Raw genomic sequence first — 17,007 nt, 5'->3', positions numbered from 1 at the left:
TGAGGCACATGATGTAGGGTCTTTATTAGGTTTGGCCATGACCACAATCACTGCCTCCGACATAGAGGGAGGGAGGCAACCCTCTTGCAGCATTTGTAGGAGCTGGTTGTGATATTTGGGGACAATAAGTTCACTGTTTGTCTTATAAAATTCTGCTGGTAGACCGTCCGGCCCCGGGGCTTTTGCTGGTTGGAGTGATGCCACAGCCGCCTGGACCTCCTTGACCGTGATTGGGGCGTCTAGCGCATTGCGGGCCTCTTCTGAGAGTTGTGGGAATTGTATTTGGTCTAGAAAGGTCTGCAGGTGTTCTCTAGTAAAGGTGGCCTTGGAGGTATAATGATGTTCATAATACCTTGCAAATTGCTCATTTATACCAATGGGATCAGAACGGAGCACACCCTGATCATCCCTTATATGAGTGATATGCAATGAGGAGGAACGTTCCCTGGCCAGCCATGCTAATAATCTACCTGTCTTTTCTCCTTGCTCAAAAATTCGTTGAGACTGAGCAATCAACTGTTTTTTTGTGGTCTCAATCCTCAGAGAGATTTCCCTATGTAAAGATTGAATAGCTTCATAGGTCAGTATGTCGTTAGTGTGGACATAACTGTTTTCTAATAGGAGAACCCTCTTCTCTGCTTCCTCTAATGCCAACCTCGTGGATTTTCTGACCTTCCCAATCGCCGTTTTATATTGCCCTCAGGTGTATGCCTTGAAAGCATCCCATAGAATCTGTTGGGAGACCGTATCCTCATTGAGCGCCCAATAGACTCCCAGCTCTCCCTCCACCAGGGGGACCACCCTCTCATCCGTAATCCAATATCCTGAGAGACGCCAAAGTGCATTGCTCATCGGCGAGTCTGTTTGAATTTTAAGTAGGAGGGGTGCATGATCCGATATGCCACGCAGCAAGATCTCAACCTCCTGAATCCGGGAGAGCAGGGAGTCAGTAGTGTAAATCAGGTCAATCCTAGAGAAAGATGCACATGTGGCTGAGTGACAGGTATATTGCTTTCTATCTGGGTGTCTCATTCTCCACACATCATTAAACCCATAATTGTCCGCCCATTGTGATAAAGGGGATATACCAGTGGGACCCATATTGAGTCTATCTGATACCGCGTTAGGGGTCATATTAAAATCTCCAGCTAAGATAACTCCGGCCGATGGATATTGTGCTATTATTAAAGTGATCCTTTTAAGGATATCTATAGTGGCTGGAGGAGGAATATATATACCCACTATCAATAGCTCCAATCTATCACACATTGCATGAAGGGCTACATATCTCCCATCCGGATACAAATGAAGATCCAGTAAAGTAAACCCAAGCGATTTATGGACCAGGACACTGACCCCCCTCGAGTAAGATGAATAAGTGGAGTGGTAGTATGCACCAACCCACGACTTCCGGAGGGCCAGCGTCCTGCTCCCGACCAAATGGGTCTCCTGGAGTACACATATATGTGGGTTGTATTGTTTCAAAAAATTGAATACCAAAGATCTCTTAATTTTAGAATTTAAGCCCTGAACATTCCAAGACAAAATAGTCAGGGAAGACATTGACTTTTTGTAGTGAATATTGGAGGGCAGCAAGTTACCGACATCAGAATCTGACAGATTATAAGCATATTCAAGCATATCATATCTTTATGCATTAATTTTATGGAATCATCAGAGAGGTCTCTCTCGCCATCTAGTGGAAAGATATCCAGACCACATTGACCCCTGGTGTAGAATAGATAGGTACTATGATTAGCATACATGCAGCAGCAGCAGAAAGAAAATAAAAAAGAAAGTTCCAACAGGGAGCAAAAACACGTGCTCCAACTCCATCCAAACCCCCCCCCCCCCACCCCGCACCACCCCCCCGAACTTTGGTGTGCTTCTTTCCCAAAAACTGTCATGGCAACTGCCAAATGGGGAGATGAACAAAAAAGGACACCCGAGTGTCACAGTACATGCAGTGTAACCTCCAGCATTATGAGGATCAACGTTCCCTGCAGAATATGAAGCAAGAGTATGAGTCTCCCAGAGGTCAAATAAATCCCTCCGGGGGTACAAACTTAAAGAGGCATAAGCCTTGTGCCAACTTGAAAATTCAAAAGTAACTCGATTCCCTCCTTTCCTAACTGTCTGACATTTGCCAGTAAAAAAACTACTAAATGTAGTATACAGGTAGTCATACTCGGAAGGTCTGGATGCCTTCAACTGGAATTTAGGAGAAGCGTGAAGCCATGGCTATCAGTCCCCCTTCTCCATCCTCAAATTATAAGGGGGGGGGGGGGGGGAGAGAAAGACAAGGTATCCTTTCAATCCCTGTCAGCGTCAGTGTCCAGAAAGGTCCTGGAAGCAATGAGAGAATAAACACAGGGTAATTCAAGCACACCCCACAGCTGTGGGGGGTTATCCATGCCTGGGCAGTGACTCCAGCCAGTCCGATGCTTCTTCAGGAGAGGTAAAGAATTGCACCGTCTCGCCATCTTGGACTCGCAGCCTGGCCGGGAACAACATGCTATACTTTATTTTCCTATTACGCAAATTAAGCTTCACCTGATCAAATGAGCGGTGTTGTTTTTGGGTGTCGATCGAGAAGTCTGGGAAAATCATCAATTTCGCCCCTTCATACCTCAGTTGATTCACTTTCCTTGACTCACGGATAACTAAGTCTCGATCCCTAAAGTTCAATAGCTTAAGAATGAACGTGCGTGGAGGAGCTCCCGGGGGCCCCCGGGCAGCAGGCATTCTGTGTGCCCCCTCCACCACAAAGAAATCAGAAAATGATGCTTGGGGTAAAAGAGTACGCAGAAGGTGTTCTGTGAAGGCTGCGGGGTCCGCTCCTTCAGCCCCCTCAGGAAGTCCCACCACACGTAGGTTATTCCTCCTATTTCTATTTTCTGCATCCTCTGCTCGTGTCTCCAGGGTTTTAACTTTCGTTTGCAGCGTGCGGAGTGAGACTGTGTGCTCCTGCAGCATGTCTTCTGCATCACCCACACGGCGCTCAGCTTCAGTGAGGCGGGAGCGGAAAGTATCCATGTCCCTTCTGATGAGACTTATATCGAGCTGCATCTGCTCGATCTTCCCTGTGAGGGTTGATTGGCAATTAGTGTTTACCTGCATGAGGGCCTCAAAGTTGGATTGCTCCTTCTCTGCAGGATCCGTCTCAATATCCTCATGCTGCGACGCCATATTGGAGTCAGTGGTGGGAGCGGAGCGCCGTACAGTGGTAGTTAAAGCCGTTTTATGGGACTTTTGGGTGGAAAGGGATCCCTTCCCTTTTGTCATACCTTCCTCCGCCGTCAGAGCAGCCTCGCCGGTCTGTGTAGAATCGCCGATCTGCAGGGAAGGAGTATTTTAAGCCGGAGACTGAGCGGAGCTCTCTCACTGCACGTCTGCTCCGGTCTCCATCTTGGACACGCCGCCATCTAGCAGATATTTAGACCCCTTTCACACTGAGGCGCTTTGCAAGCGCTATAGCGTTAAAAATAGCGCCTGCAAAGCGCTCTGAAACAGGGGCTTAATTCACTCCAGTGTGAAAGGCCGAGGGCTTTCACACTGGAGCGGTGCGCTGGCAGGGCATCAGGAAAAGTCCTGCCAGCAGCTTCTTTGGAGCGGTGAACTCACCGCTCCTAAAGCGCCCCTGCCTATTGAAATCAATGGGCAGCGCTTTGCGGGCAGTTTTAACCCTTTTTCGGCCGCTAGCGGGGTTAAAAGCGCCCCGCTAGCGGCCAAATAGTACCGCCAAAACGACGGTAAAGCGCTGCAAAAAATAGCGGCGTTTTACCGACGACGCCCGGGGCGGCTCAGTGTGAAAGGGCTCTTAGTGTTGGTTTTAGAGCTCAACCATAATGGTTGCAGGCAGCTATGCGCCTCTACTTGTGTAAAGCGGTTCACAGATGTTCGTTCCTGAATGTACTTAATCTGTGTGCAAGTATCAGTGCTTACCTATGTGCAGCTACTTGCAACAATTCATGTCTATGGCTGGCTGTGCAGAGCACCAGGAACTCCCAAGCACCAATATATGATGGTTTGTTTGCACTGTATTGCAAAATGCACTGCTGTGCAAATAACTGGAATACTGTGAAGTGATCCAGATGTTTATTACAACTTGGCAGAGTTAACATTTCTTTACATATCATAATTTACAAAAATCTATATGCCAGAAATTCTACTTTAAGCCGGATACACACTAACAGTTTTTTTTTCACGCAAGATAGTGGGTTGCACATAAAAAAATTGACAGCTCTGGTCAGTGCCGCTGTACACACGCCGCCGACAGAACGCTCCAATCAGCGCTCTCTGCCATTGGCTGGGAGCGCTGATCGGGAGTCGATCGGCCGCTGGTTTTCCAGCATGAGCGGCCAGCTTCTATTAGACAGACCGACATACACACGGGCTGAATGTCAGCTTTTTTTTTGTTTTGTTTTTTTGAACTGTGTACGGGTCTTTAAGCTGTGTCTCCAGCCCAGACTTTTACGTCCTATTGTCTGGGAAGGTGTAAAAGGTTTTCATTATGGGCTATGTATCCACTGCGGAGGTCTTCCTCCTCTTATTGTCCTTGTAGCAGTTGCCACCAGGACAGAAAGTGATTGCCAATTAACAATGTTACCATTGTCTCTGAAACGAGGATTGACTAGAACTCCTCCAGTGGAGGCTAAACAAGTATCCGAATTTAACATCTGCCTCCCCCTCACACACACACACTTTAGTAGTTAATCAGGTTTCAGCTGCACTTTGCTAGTGCATATTAAAAAGAAAAAATGAAAACGATAAGTTCACCTTTGGAACATGTTGCATGTTTCACCCATTTTTAACCTGTTCAAGTATCTGCACCCCGAGTGGCTGATCTCCCCCTTCCTGTGACAGCGGACCGGGGACCTTCTCCGCGCACCCTCTGTCACAATTTGCAAACTGCACCACTGTGCGGGGCTCCACCCACACGGCCTTAACATTCATTTACAGTTTTCTGTGAATGGATAGATTACAAGTACCATCAACCATTGCGGCTGATGGATTGTAGTTCTCAATGAACTGTGAGGTGCAATGCTCGTAGGATGCCTGAGCTCATTTTTATTGCAAGAATCAGGTTAAATTTGAGCCTTCTATGGCAGCCTTTAGAGGTTGCTGTCAGGAAGAATGATTGAATGCAGATATATTACTAGTGTAGCAGACAATGAGTTGGTCATGGTACTGTATACCTTTCTTTTTCTGGGTGAGATATTAAAGGTCTTTATAGGGTTTTCAGTCCTGCAGTGCTCAGGTTGTGGGTTTAATATGCTCCGATAGCCATTATTAGCATAAAGCTAGTATGTTCTCCTTGGTTTTCTTTTGTGTTTGCTGGTTCTGTTCCACAAGGTAAAAACCTACTGGTTATTTAGGGGCTTAAGCTCAAACTAGTGTTACAGTAAAGTAACGTGAATGTGGTATCTACATTACGTTGTAGGCTCCTTCAGGAGAAGGGGGTGACGTGGATGGTTTGGTATTCCTCAAAGAACTATGGAAATTTGTTAAAACTGTGTACATTGGTAAAATAACTAGTTAACAGGAGAGTACTAACTAACCAGATTGAAACTGGTGACTAATAGAGCCACCAGCTACTCAAATTAATATTACTGTTTTTTGTGATTGGGGGGGGGGGGGGGGGGAGGAATGCATGGATGTAAGATGTGCAGAGGAATTTATTTTTTTTTCTCCTCTTCTGTTTTCAGTTCAGTTTCACATTGCTCACTTGTACGAAACACAGGTAAGTCTTTTGCTCATTAAAGCAAACTTGGCAGAAGGGCGTTTAACTGACACATCAAAGACTCCCATCCAGTGTTGGAGGCCAACACTGTGCCGCTTGCCAGAGCAGTGATTGTTCCAGAACAAGCCCTTAATTGTTGACCGCACCTCAGTGAAGACCAGTGCACCAAGACTTGCACTGTTTTTGGGAGGAGGACAGTGACAGCTGTGAGTGCTCAATGAAAGCCCCAGCTGTGATGGATCATTTATTCTGATCGGTCCTATTAATAGTGACTTTTCCTATACAGCCATTTTTTTTTTTTATCAATTGGCTTTATATTTTAATAAACACCTTCGTTCACATTAGTGACTGTCAGTTTAGTTTATTCTTGCTAGTAGCTTCCATTCTTTCTTTACTTCCTTTCCCCTATATGTGGAGCAGCATGCAGTTCTCCTGTTTGCCTGAATACCAGATTTCGTATCTGTCAAAGCTTCCCCACTTGCTCCCTTCTGCCTCCCATAAAATTTTTTTTGGTCCATCACTATCAGTCTGCCTTGGTTGAGTTGTGCCATTTGACTTAAAGTACATGTTTTATTTCAGGTTTGATTTAACCGCTAGCTTCTCAAGCCAATTCTGTGGAAATCTGCATTTTTTTTTTGGGCTACAAAATTACTTAGAACCCCCAAACATATATATATTTTTTTTTAAGCGGGCCTTAGAGAAGAGAATAAAATGGTGGGCGTTGCAATTTTTTATGCCACAGGGTAGTAGCGCCGCAGTTTTTTAACCACTTCAGCCCTGGAAGGATTTTCCCCCTTAATGACCAGCCCATTTTTTGCAATACGGCACTGCATTGCTTTTACTGACAATTGCACGGTCGTGCAACACTGTACCCAAACAAATTGACACCCTTTTTTACTCACAAATAGAGCTTTCTTTTCGTGGTATTTGATCACCTCTGCGGTTTTATTTTTTGTGCTATAAACAAAAAAAAACGACGTTTTTTAAAAAAAAAAACTATATATTTTTTTACTTTCTGCTATAATGCATATCCAAAAAGAAAATTGAAAAAAACAAATGTATTCATCAGTTTAGGGGGGCACTAGGGGGCGATCAAGGAGTTAAGTGTGTTCTAACTGTAAGGGGGATGGGCTTACTGGAACATGACTGAGATCACTGTTCCCAATCACTGGGAACAGTAGATCTGTCATGTCACTAGGCAGAATGGGGAATCGCCTTGTTTACATTCCCCGTTCTGCCTCTCCTCACCGTGATCGCGGGTAGCCGACACACTGATGAATTTTTGTGACGACAAACACAATAAAATACCCAACATAGATGTAACACCGCTCCAGGTTGGTCCGTTTCCAGTTGCCCATTTAATCGAGGTGCTGGTCCGGTTCACAGCCAAGACAATAGAGGAAAACTACACTCTACCATGCAGAAGATTCCAAAACTTTCTTGTAGACATCCATAGGTAAAAACATCACATCCCACAAAGGCAGAGTACAAACATTGATTCGTTTCTCGCTAAAGAGCGCTTTGTCATAACGAATACCAAATTAATACCCATAAAATGTTATACCAAGTAAATAGATACCAAAACATATACTACAGTACTTTAAACTATCCATAAAAGCCTTTACACAGGTTACCACAAAGATCCAGCCCTAGATGTATTGCTCTTGCGCTGACATTCTTGGTCATAGCTCATGTGTGGTGCGATCGCTGTTTACATATGCGTCCGGGATCGATGCGTATGAGTGCGGAGACTCAAAAATGTTTTATATATATTTATTTTTACATTATTTTGAATAATTTTTTTTATGACTTTTATTGCTATCACAACGAATGAACAACATCCCTTGTGATAGCTTGGGCCGTGTTAGGTCCTGTTTATGGAGAGATCTGTGGTCTATTAGATCCCAGATTTTTCCTCTGACCTCCAGAACAGCAGATCAAATTAAGATCTGTTTTAACCTGCTGCTTCACAAGCTGGCAACTTGCAATTCGAAACTGGAAGTGACGAAATCCTTGTTTCTTATGGTTTCTGATATCACACAGTGGGAGGAACAACATCAGCTGCTCTTACTGAGTCCGGAAAAGCCGATGCTGCCGGTCTCTTCTTTACCAGGGTCCCCAATCAGATGGGAGAACTTGGTAAAGGTGGTGGGAGGGGGGTACGACCCCATTCCACCACCTGTAAAATCCAGCTGTTTAGCCGCTAGGATTACTTTTACTGTGTAAGGAATCGCCTCCTGAAAAAATAATGGGATCATGGTTGTAGCCTCAACCATTAAAATATATAACCGCTTCAATACCAGGATGTATATGTACGCTGTTAAGTAGCATACATGTGCAAACTGCATCAGCTATGGAATTCATATATTGCTGCATTGACTCCGCATTCATATTGCTTTTCTTAAACATCTTAATTTCTTTCAACAGAGAAAGTACCACGCTGCAAAAGAAGCATATGAGCAACTTCTGCAGACGGAAAACCTTCCTACACAAGTAAAGGCTACTGTTCTACAACAGCTAGGTGAGAACTGAACGTTCTACTTTATGGAAATGTTTATTCCACAGTGAGAGGAAAGTTCTGTCTGTGTCCCTGTTTCGGATAGAATGGTTTATTTGGTAATTTCGTAAAAATTAAATAGAGAAATTTTAATCAAGTGCTTATTTATGCTAAATTTTTATCCTTGACATGTGAACACAATATGAAGTCCAGATAATCTATTTTCACAAGTCTTTCAAAATTGGGACTTTTGGCAGACATTTTAAAACCCTCAACCATCTAATATGCAGGGTGTTGTACTGAGCTGAATGATTCTGTACAAACTTCACATTTTCTATGCACTACATTTGTGGCGCAATATTTTACTCTTATTGCCCTCTCCTTCATCCAGGGCTCATATGACCATAGCCTTGTAGGGATAATAGTTTCCTATGTTGGCAAAGTATTAAGGGCTTAACTTGTGCTTTACCGCAATGCAATAGGGTGAAGCCAGCCTTCAACTTACTTGACTGTAATCTTTTCAAAGCATAGAAACGTTCAAAGGATAAGTTCACCTTTGTTACATGTTCCACCCGCTTTTTAGGGTGGAATATGTAACCTGCTCCAGCACCACATTCCACTGATCCCCTCCCTGTGACAGCAGCCGAGGGTTCCTCTCCCTGCTCCTAGTGAAAGTAGAGCGGCTATCTGGAGCTCCACCTACACAGCCACACCATTCATTCAGTTTCTTTCTAAATAATAAACTACAAATACCGTCAGCCACTGTGGAAGATGTACTTGTAGTTTGAATGAACTGTGGGTGGGCCGCTCCAGATGGTTTTACCCACTTTCTGACCAGGCCATTTTTTGTGATACTGCACCGCGTTGCTTTAACGGAGAGTGTACCCGAATACAATTGATGTCCTTTCTTTCCCACAAATAGAGCTTTCTTTTGGTGGCATTTGATCAGCTCTATGGTTTATTTTTTGCGATATAAGCAAAAAAAAATATTGAATAAACAATATTTTTTACTTTCTACTATAAAACAGTCCCAATAAAAAAAAATGTAAAAAATCAAATTTCTTCATCAGTTTAGGCCAATATGTATTCTGCTACATATTTTGGTTTAAAATCCCAATAAGAGTATATTGATTGGTTTGCGCGAAAGTTATCGCGTCTACAAAATATGGGATGGGTTTATGGCTTTTTTTTTTTTTTTTTTTTCTAGTAATGGCAGAGATTTTTAGCAGCAGACAAATGTGACACAAAGTGAAATTTTTTGGGGACCAATACAGTGATCAGTGCTAAAAAAAATTGCACTGATCACTGTATAAATGACACTGGCAGGAAAGGGGTTAACATCAGTGGCAATCAAAGGGTTAAGTGTCCCTGGGAGGTGCCAACTAACTGGGGCACCAATACACTGGAGGAAAAAAGATTGTTTCAGCTTAGCTGAAACTCAAGATCTCTCTTGCTCCCTGACAGATCAGCGGTTTGCCTTGTTTACATAGGAACACTGCTGCTCTATCTTCAAATGCACATTTGACATATATGGGTGTGTGAACTGTCATTTGTTTAAAAAAAAAAAATGCAGTTTCTAATCCAGTCACCGCTGTCGAATAATATACAAAACCCAAACTAGTTACTCAAAAGATTAATTTGGTCAGTGCTGTGCCTTTGAGTGAGGAAACTGCAGCATCCGGTCATCTCTTCTAATTGAAAAATGTAATGTGTTCAGTTTAGAGGCAGTAAAGCCTGACTGGCTTACTGTGCTGTTTTCTACTCCGTCCGAGTGCTGATGTATAGGGGATTACAAGGCGCCCAGACTAATGACAAATTGGGGTACAATAAAGTATGAAAACCTGATGATAGTACTTTTATTATTCTAGGATGGATGCATCACACTGTGGATCAGTTGGGAGATAAAGCCACAAAAGCCAGCTATGCCATCCAGTATCTTCAGAAATCATTAGAGGCCGATCCCAACTCTGGTCAGTCCTGGTATTTCCTTGGAAGGTAATCTTTACTTTGTTAAATGTTTTCAGCAATGTCATTTATAGTGTTAGGCTGTGCAAAGTGTTGGCGTTTGTATGTTTTACTATATATTGTGTACAGTTTATAACGAACTAGCACAAGTATGCCTGTCCCACAGAAGAAAAGGTTGAGGATTTAACAGACAAAATTGTCTTAGTGGGTTGCCGCCTGTTTAGGCCATAGATTAGTGCTGTAGGTCTGATAAGGGGCAGTATGTGCCAGGAGATGAGTGCAGATGGCATGTAGTATATGCAAAAAAGTGTGGAGGGTATGCTAGGAGGCAGTATATTCCGGAAGGAGAGTGTAGAGTGTATGACAGTAGGTAGTATGTGCAGGTAAAAAGTGCTAAAGGTATTTTGGGAAAAATGGTGGGTATGGACGGCTTGAGGATTTGTAGGAGAGGAGTGGGGAGGGTATCAGTGGCCATGATATGCAGCAGACATGTGGAGGGCAGGACAACAGTTGGCATGTACAGGCGGTCCTCGAGTTGCAAACATCAGACTTAAAAATGACTCATACTTACGGAGGGAGACAACAAGAAATGACAGGAAATCTTCCCCCTAGGAAGGGACTGTAAGCGTTATGGGAAAAAGTAGTCTTGACTGAAGCTTTATCACCAATCCTTCTTTCCACAACAACCCAAAATTTTCAAAATCCAATTGTCACAGGGACAGAAACTGAGGTGAAATCTTCTGCACAAGGGTACAGACCGCAAAACAAATGTTACAGAGCTGTAAATCCTTCCCTATGCTATCCAAAAAACATAATGTTTGGGTTTTTTTTACCTGGAGTTGTATTAAAAAATGTACCTGTTCCTACTTACATAACAAATCAACTTAAAGGAGTTGTATAGGCAGATTTTTTTTATCTTAATGCATTCTATTCAGATAAACCTTTTGCATGTAGCAGCCACCCCCTTACTTACCTGAGCCCCATCTCTCTCCAGCGATGTCCACAAATTACTAAGCCGTCCGGGACACTCCTAATTGGCTGAGTCACAGCAAAGGCGGTATTGGCTCCCGTGGCTGTCAGTCAATCAGAGGAGAGAGGGGGTGGGTTGGAGCTCCGTGTCTGAATGGACACGGAGCTGTGACTTGGCTCCAATGCCCCCATAAGAAGCTGCTGACTGGGGGGGCATAGGAGGGAGGGGCCAGGAGCAGCAAAGAGGGACCCGAGAAGGATGATCCTGGCTGCTCTCTGCAAAACACCAACTGCACAGAGGAGGCAAGTATAACATGATATTTTTTTTTAACCTGGGGACTGCCTGTACAGGAAAGGAGTGTGGAAGGTATGATAGGAGGCAATATATGCAAGAGAGAATTGCATAGCCATACAGATAAATGGGGGCAAAATATGTGCACCTTAATGTATTTATCACCCATTTATAAAACGGAGTGATTTAAACCAGCAGAATATTTGCTCGACTTGGGGGTGTGTTTTTTTTTTTTTTTTTCTTGATTTGTAATATCCAATTTTCATATCTTTTTTTATGCTAATAATCGAATTGAAGTGATTTTATATTCTTATCTTTTTTCTGTAAAGCCAGTTGTGTCACTTTAACCGCTTTTTCAATTTGGGTATCTTTACCTGAATTTTCTCCAAACCCCGGCCCGCGGGTGTGTTTTATCCAGCCCCTAGCTTGCCTAGACTCTGCCAACACAGCGCTGCCAATATGCTGGCTTTTAAAAGCAGCTGCTGTTATCGACAGTATATGTGTGGCAGGTCCAGGGCAAAAAGCTGCTCCCTGCACACCCTCCCGTGCTGCCAGAGGATTGGCTGCTGTGCTAAGCTGAAGATTGGCTGCTAGGAGGTAACGTCATCAGAGCAGCACCTCCTGGCTTCCCGCCTGCTGTTTGCCCGCTGCGTGTGTAGCAGTGGGCGGGAGTTGGGAGATGCAGAAGACCTGAAGTCGGCTCCTACAGTGGAGAAGTCGGCTTGTACAGCCAAGTGTCAAATGGGCATAAATCTGCACACATACATGTACAGGAGACTCTGCTGGGGACACTGGTAAGAGAAATCTGTGATGGGGGGCGCCGTGCAGAAGTTTTCGGCCCCCGATTACTTGTGTGGGGGACTGGCTGCTGACCTGCTAGGCTTCATGCCCTGTCTGATAAGGGATTTTTGGGGGGATCCCAGGCCTTTTTTAATTTTGCTGTGCGGTTCCCTATAGGCATGGATGGCGGTAGGGCCCCACACTGGCTTTTTTTGGTGGGGGGGACCCCACTGATAGCAGATAAGTCATGGTGGTTAAGGATGTGCTGGCCGCCTGCTCCTTAACCAGGATGACAGTTACTGGTTAAGGACGCTGGTGGCCACCCACTCCTTAACAACCAGTTAAAATCAAACACGTTCCTTAAATATCCCATGTCTGGAGCTCTACTTAACCGGTTCAATACAGGGCATTTTCACCCCCTTCCTTCCCAGGCCAATTTTTTATTTTTCAGCGCTGTTGCACTTTAAACGACAATTGCACGGTCGTGCGACGTTGTACCTAAAAAACATTGCCGTCCTTTTTTCCTCACAAATAGAGCTTTCTTTTGGTGGTATTTGATCATCTCTGCGGTTTTTATTTTTTGCGCTATAAACAAAAGAAGAGCAACAATTTTGAAAAAAACACAATATTTTTTACTTTTTGCTATAATATCACAATTTAAAAAAAAAAAAACAAATTTTTTCCTCTGTTTCGGCCGATACGTATTCTTCTACATATTTTTGGTTAAAAAAATCGCAATAAGCGTATATTGGTTTGCGCAAAAGTTATAGTGTCTACAAAATACGGGATAGATTTATGGCATTTAAAAAAAAAAAATATTTATTTTTTTTTTACTAGTAATAGCGGCGATCACGATTTGTTTTCGTGACTGCGACATTATGGCGGACACATCGGACACTTTTGACACGTTTTTGGGACCATTCACATTTATACAGCGATCAATGCTATAAAATTGCATTGATTACTGTGTAAATGTGACAGGCAGGGAAGGGGTTAACCACTAGGGGGAAACAAGGGGTTAATTATGTTTCCTAGGGAATGATTCTAACTGTAGGGGGTGGGGATGTACAAGGGGAGGAGACCGAACAGTGTTCCGCTGTACTGGGAACACAGATCGGTCTCCTCTCAACTGACAGGACGTGGATCTGTGTGTTTACACACACAGATCCACGGTTCGGCCTGGTTAACGGGCAATCGCGGCTGCCGGGCACACGCACCGGGTCCCGAGCAACGCGGCGGCCGGGAAGCCCAGGCCGTCATATGAGGTCCACCCAAGGATGGGAGATCCCATCTGTGGACGTCATTTGACAATGGCCGGGTAGTGAAGTGGTTAAAGTAGAGCTTTAGGCAAAACCTTTTTTTTTTTTTTTTAAATTTTTTTTTTTTTATGATGGCGCAAGGGAGGGGATATTTATTATAGCAAAAAGTAAAAAATATAGTTTTTTTTTTTTTCCAAAATTGTCACTTTTTTTGCTTATAGCTCAAAAAATACAAATCGCAGAGGTGATCAAATACCACCAAAAGAAAGCTCTATTTGTGTAAAAAAAAAAAAAAGACATCAATTTTGTTTTTGTATAGGGTCGCACGACAGCGCAAATGTCAGTTAAAACGACGCAGTGCCAAATCGCAAAAATGGCCTAGTCATTGAGGGGCCAAATCTTCCGGGGCTAAAGTGGTTAAAGCGGTAGCAAACTGCAGTTGAAGGGAAAAAAAAAAACTCTGCAAGGCAATGTCATAATGTGCTAGTATGCATCACATACTAGTACATTATGAGAGACTTCCCTCAAAACAAAGCCCTCCAGCACTGTGCTGTCACCGCTGAGAAGAAGGTCTCCGTCTTCCTTCTGGGTTTGCGGCCTCCTGCTACATGTGTGGCCGTAGGCGCGATGTTACTCCCGCACAGGAGCCGCCATGTAAACCATGAGCTCTGAAGGTCCTGCCCTGTATTTCAGACCTTCAGAGCGCATGTGCTCTGAATATATCCTAAACTGTGCAAGTTTAGGAGATATTCACAGTACCTATAGGTAAACCTTATTATAGGCTTACCTGTAGGTAAAAGCGGTAGAACAGAGTTTACTCTGTTAATAATAACTAATAACTCCTGGTACTTGGAATGCAAGATGATTGCATTTGATTTCTGTATTGCACCTCATCGGCACAGCATCAGTATACAGGACCTAGATAATAGTGGTACACCCCCATTCACTGGGTTACATGACAGAGTCTTGACAAGGACCTGGATACACAGTGGTATACCATTATTCGGTGACTGGATCACATGACTTGGTAGTGACTCGTCATGGCTTCCAGTGTTTTGAGTGCATGACAACTTCTGGTTCCAGTTTTCAGAATGCTCTGTCCATCTAGTGTCACATTTACCAGCATCCAACACACAGGGCTTCACTGTAACGGTATGTTTTCATGTTAAATTGTATTTAACTGCACTAAGGTTCTTCACCGTCTGGCTAGTCATGTTTTAAGGCATCCGAATAGAAAGTGTATCTATATATGTGGTTTATTTTACTCAGCTATCTCCTTGAGAAAGCAGTCCGCCGTGGCCCTGAAACGTGGGTGTGGTATGGCTTACTCTACATAGTTGTATAGTGCTCTTGCAAAATGAGATAGACTGGTTGAGAGCTGGCTCTCTTCTAATTGTTGGAGTCACGTTAGCCATGGTGGATGGATATGTTACAGAGCAATAAAAACCTGACCAGTGCTCTATTCTCTCTCCACTCTATCCAAAACTAAGGTTTTAACCCTCCCTTACCCTCTAAAATGGGGGGGGGGGGGGGGGGGGGAACAAAAAACGTTTTTTTACCTTTTCTCATTTATTTTTTTATTTCTGCTTTTAGGAAAAAAATATATATTTTCAATATTTTCTTTTTATCGTTGCTCTGCACATTTTTTGACCATTAATGCTGTTTGAACCTCCTGACTTATTAAGATACAGTAGTACCTTGGATTATGAGCATAATTAGTTCCAGAAACATGCTTGCAATCCAAAGCACTCGTATATCAAATCGCGTTTCCCCATAGGAATCAATGGGAACTCAGATAATTTGTTCCAGTGTCACTGCTAGTATAGGCAGTACCGCATGTGGCCAGAAGTGGGGGTGCCTGAGACCGCTCAGATTGTGCGTCTCTGAGCATCTCTGGCCACATGCACACCCCAGAGGCTTGAATCCTGCTTGTCTTGCAAGACAACGTTTAAAAAAAAAAAAAACGGCTCGTATTGCAAATTGCTTGTAAACTGCTTCCGCGGTTTTATTTTACTGTGGAGAGGTCTGAACACTTTAGAGGTTGTAAAGGCTCAAGGTTTTTTACCTTCATGCATTCTGTGTATGAAGGTAAAAAACCTGTCTGCTGCTTCCCCCACAGCTCCCCTAATACTCACCTGGGTCCACTCTAAATCCAGCGATTTGTATGAGAGCCTCAATCCATGGTAAATGCTTGTAATAAACAAAAATCGTGTGCAAAGACATGTGTGCACATCTGTTATATTTGAGTAGTTTCAGAACAAAATGATCACTGGATAAAATAGAAAAATTTCCTGCAGAGCCTAGTGAAATTGCACCAATGTGTAAAAACAAACCTTTAACTCGGACCCATGCTTTAACAAAACATGTTGTAGTTTTATATAGGTGGACCCGATCGGACCCTTCATGTGACAGAGGCCTTACATGTAACTGCTAAAATGTATTTATATAAGCAGTTTAAACTGGTATATATGCTTACTTTCTTGAAAATTTAGCATGCTTTTTCTTTTTTGTCAGGTGCTACTCCAGTATTGGGAAGGTTCAGGATGCTTTTATATCCTACAGGCAATCTATTGATAAGTCAGAAGCAAGTGCTGACACATGGTGTTCAATAGGGTATGTACTTCTCATCAGTCCTGTGAATGTGTCTGCATGGTTCTGTTTTGTTGGTTTTCAACTGTCATTTCATGCCCAAAAGTTTCTGCATTTATTATTTTTGCCCTCAAATCAACTCTATTTTCTAAATTTACCATTCTTTATATACCCATAATCTGCTATCCCCTCATATTCTTTAGAGAACATAATTGTACTGTTGGCAGACTGCATGGTATCGAAGTGTAAAATTCATGACATAATTACTTACAAAATAAAAAGCAAAACATTCATTCACTATCTATTGGGTCCACATACATCTAACACCCTGACACATGCAGAAGGATAGATTAAAATCCAGGACCATTATGTGACCACTCTACATCAGGTTAATGTTTCTAAACTGAGATGAAGAACTCCCAACATCCCTAAGTTTTTTCTTTTTCATTTTTAAATTCTTAGCAATATTGTTGTAAGAAAAGAACTGTTTATTTAGCCTAAGTCAATATAATCACATTATACATATATTATTGGTTAGGTTTGTTTTAGGTTCCTCTCTGGGCACAAAGCAAATACAGCCTGAAAGGATTCTCCTCCCACCTCTGCTGGGGATGCCTCAGCAATTTTTTTTGTTTGGCTTGTGTTGTTCCTGCAGCTAGATATGCATTTTTTTTTGTACCCAGTGACATCACAGAACTGTAAAAATCAGTAGCATTCCCTGCAGTAATGAAGATTCTAAAAGGGCGCTGCCTATAGTGTGGGCTCTACTGTAAACATACCAAATGCAGTGACTGCGCTGGCAGACCAATTACTGTAAAACCTGTGCGTGGGCACTTTCTGATATTAAGTGATGGATGTGCTTTGAGAAGGACAGGTGCTTCAATTGTTCCTGCCACTGTTTGGACACACATAC

At 43.1% G+C, this 17,007-nt stretch overlaps 1 protein-coding gene across 4 annotated transcripts in view; it reads left to right on the top strand.

The window, feature by feature from the left end:
* KDM6A (lysine demethylase 6A) overlaps nucleotides 1-17,007 on the top strand; it is a 249,491-nt gene that overhangs the window by 103,974 nt on the left and 128,510 nt on the right. For all 4 annotated transcript variants that reach the window (XM_073616273.1, XM_073616271.1, XM_073616272.1 and 1 more), the window contains exons 8-11: nucleotides 5,709-5,743; nucleotides 8,171-8,264; nucleotides 10,109-10,235; nucleotides 16,020-16,118. In XM_073616273.1, the coding sequence (XP_073472374.1) occupies nucleotides 5,709-5,743; nucleotides 8,171-8,264; nucleotides 10,109-10,235; nucleotides 16,020-16,118 (355 nt within the window). The remainder of the gene's footprint in view (nucleotides 1-5,708; nucleotides 5,744-8,170; nucleotides 8,265-10,108; nucleotides 10,236-16,019; nucleotides 16,119-17,007) is intronic.

The sequence above is a fragment of the Aquarana catesbeiana genome, linkage group LG02 (assembly GCF_042186555.1).
Source record: "Aquarana catesbeiana isolate 2022-GZ linkage group LG02, ASM4218655v1, whole genome shotgun sequence".
Taxonomy (NCBI): domain Eukaryota; kingdom Metazoa; phylum Chordata; class Amphibia; order Anura; family Ranidae; genus Aquarana; species Aquarana catesbeiana.
The sequence above is the reverse complement of the archived record's forward strand: the minus strand, read 5'-3'. Positions and strand labels throughout refer to the sequence as shown.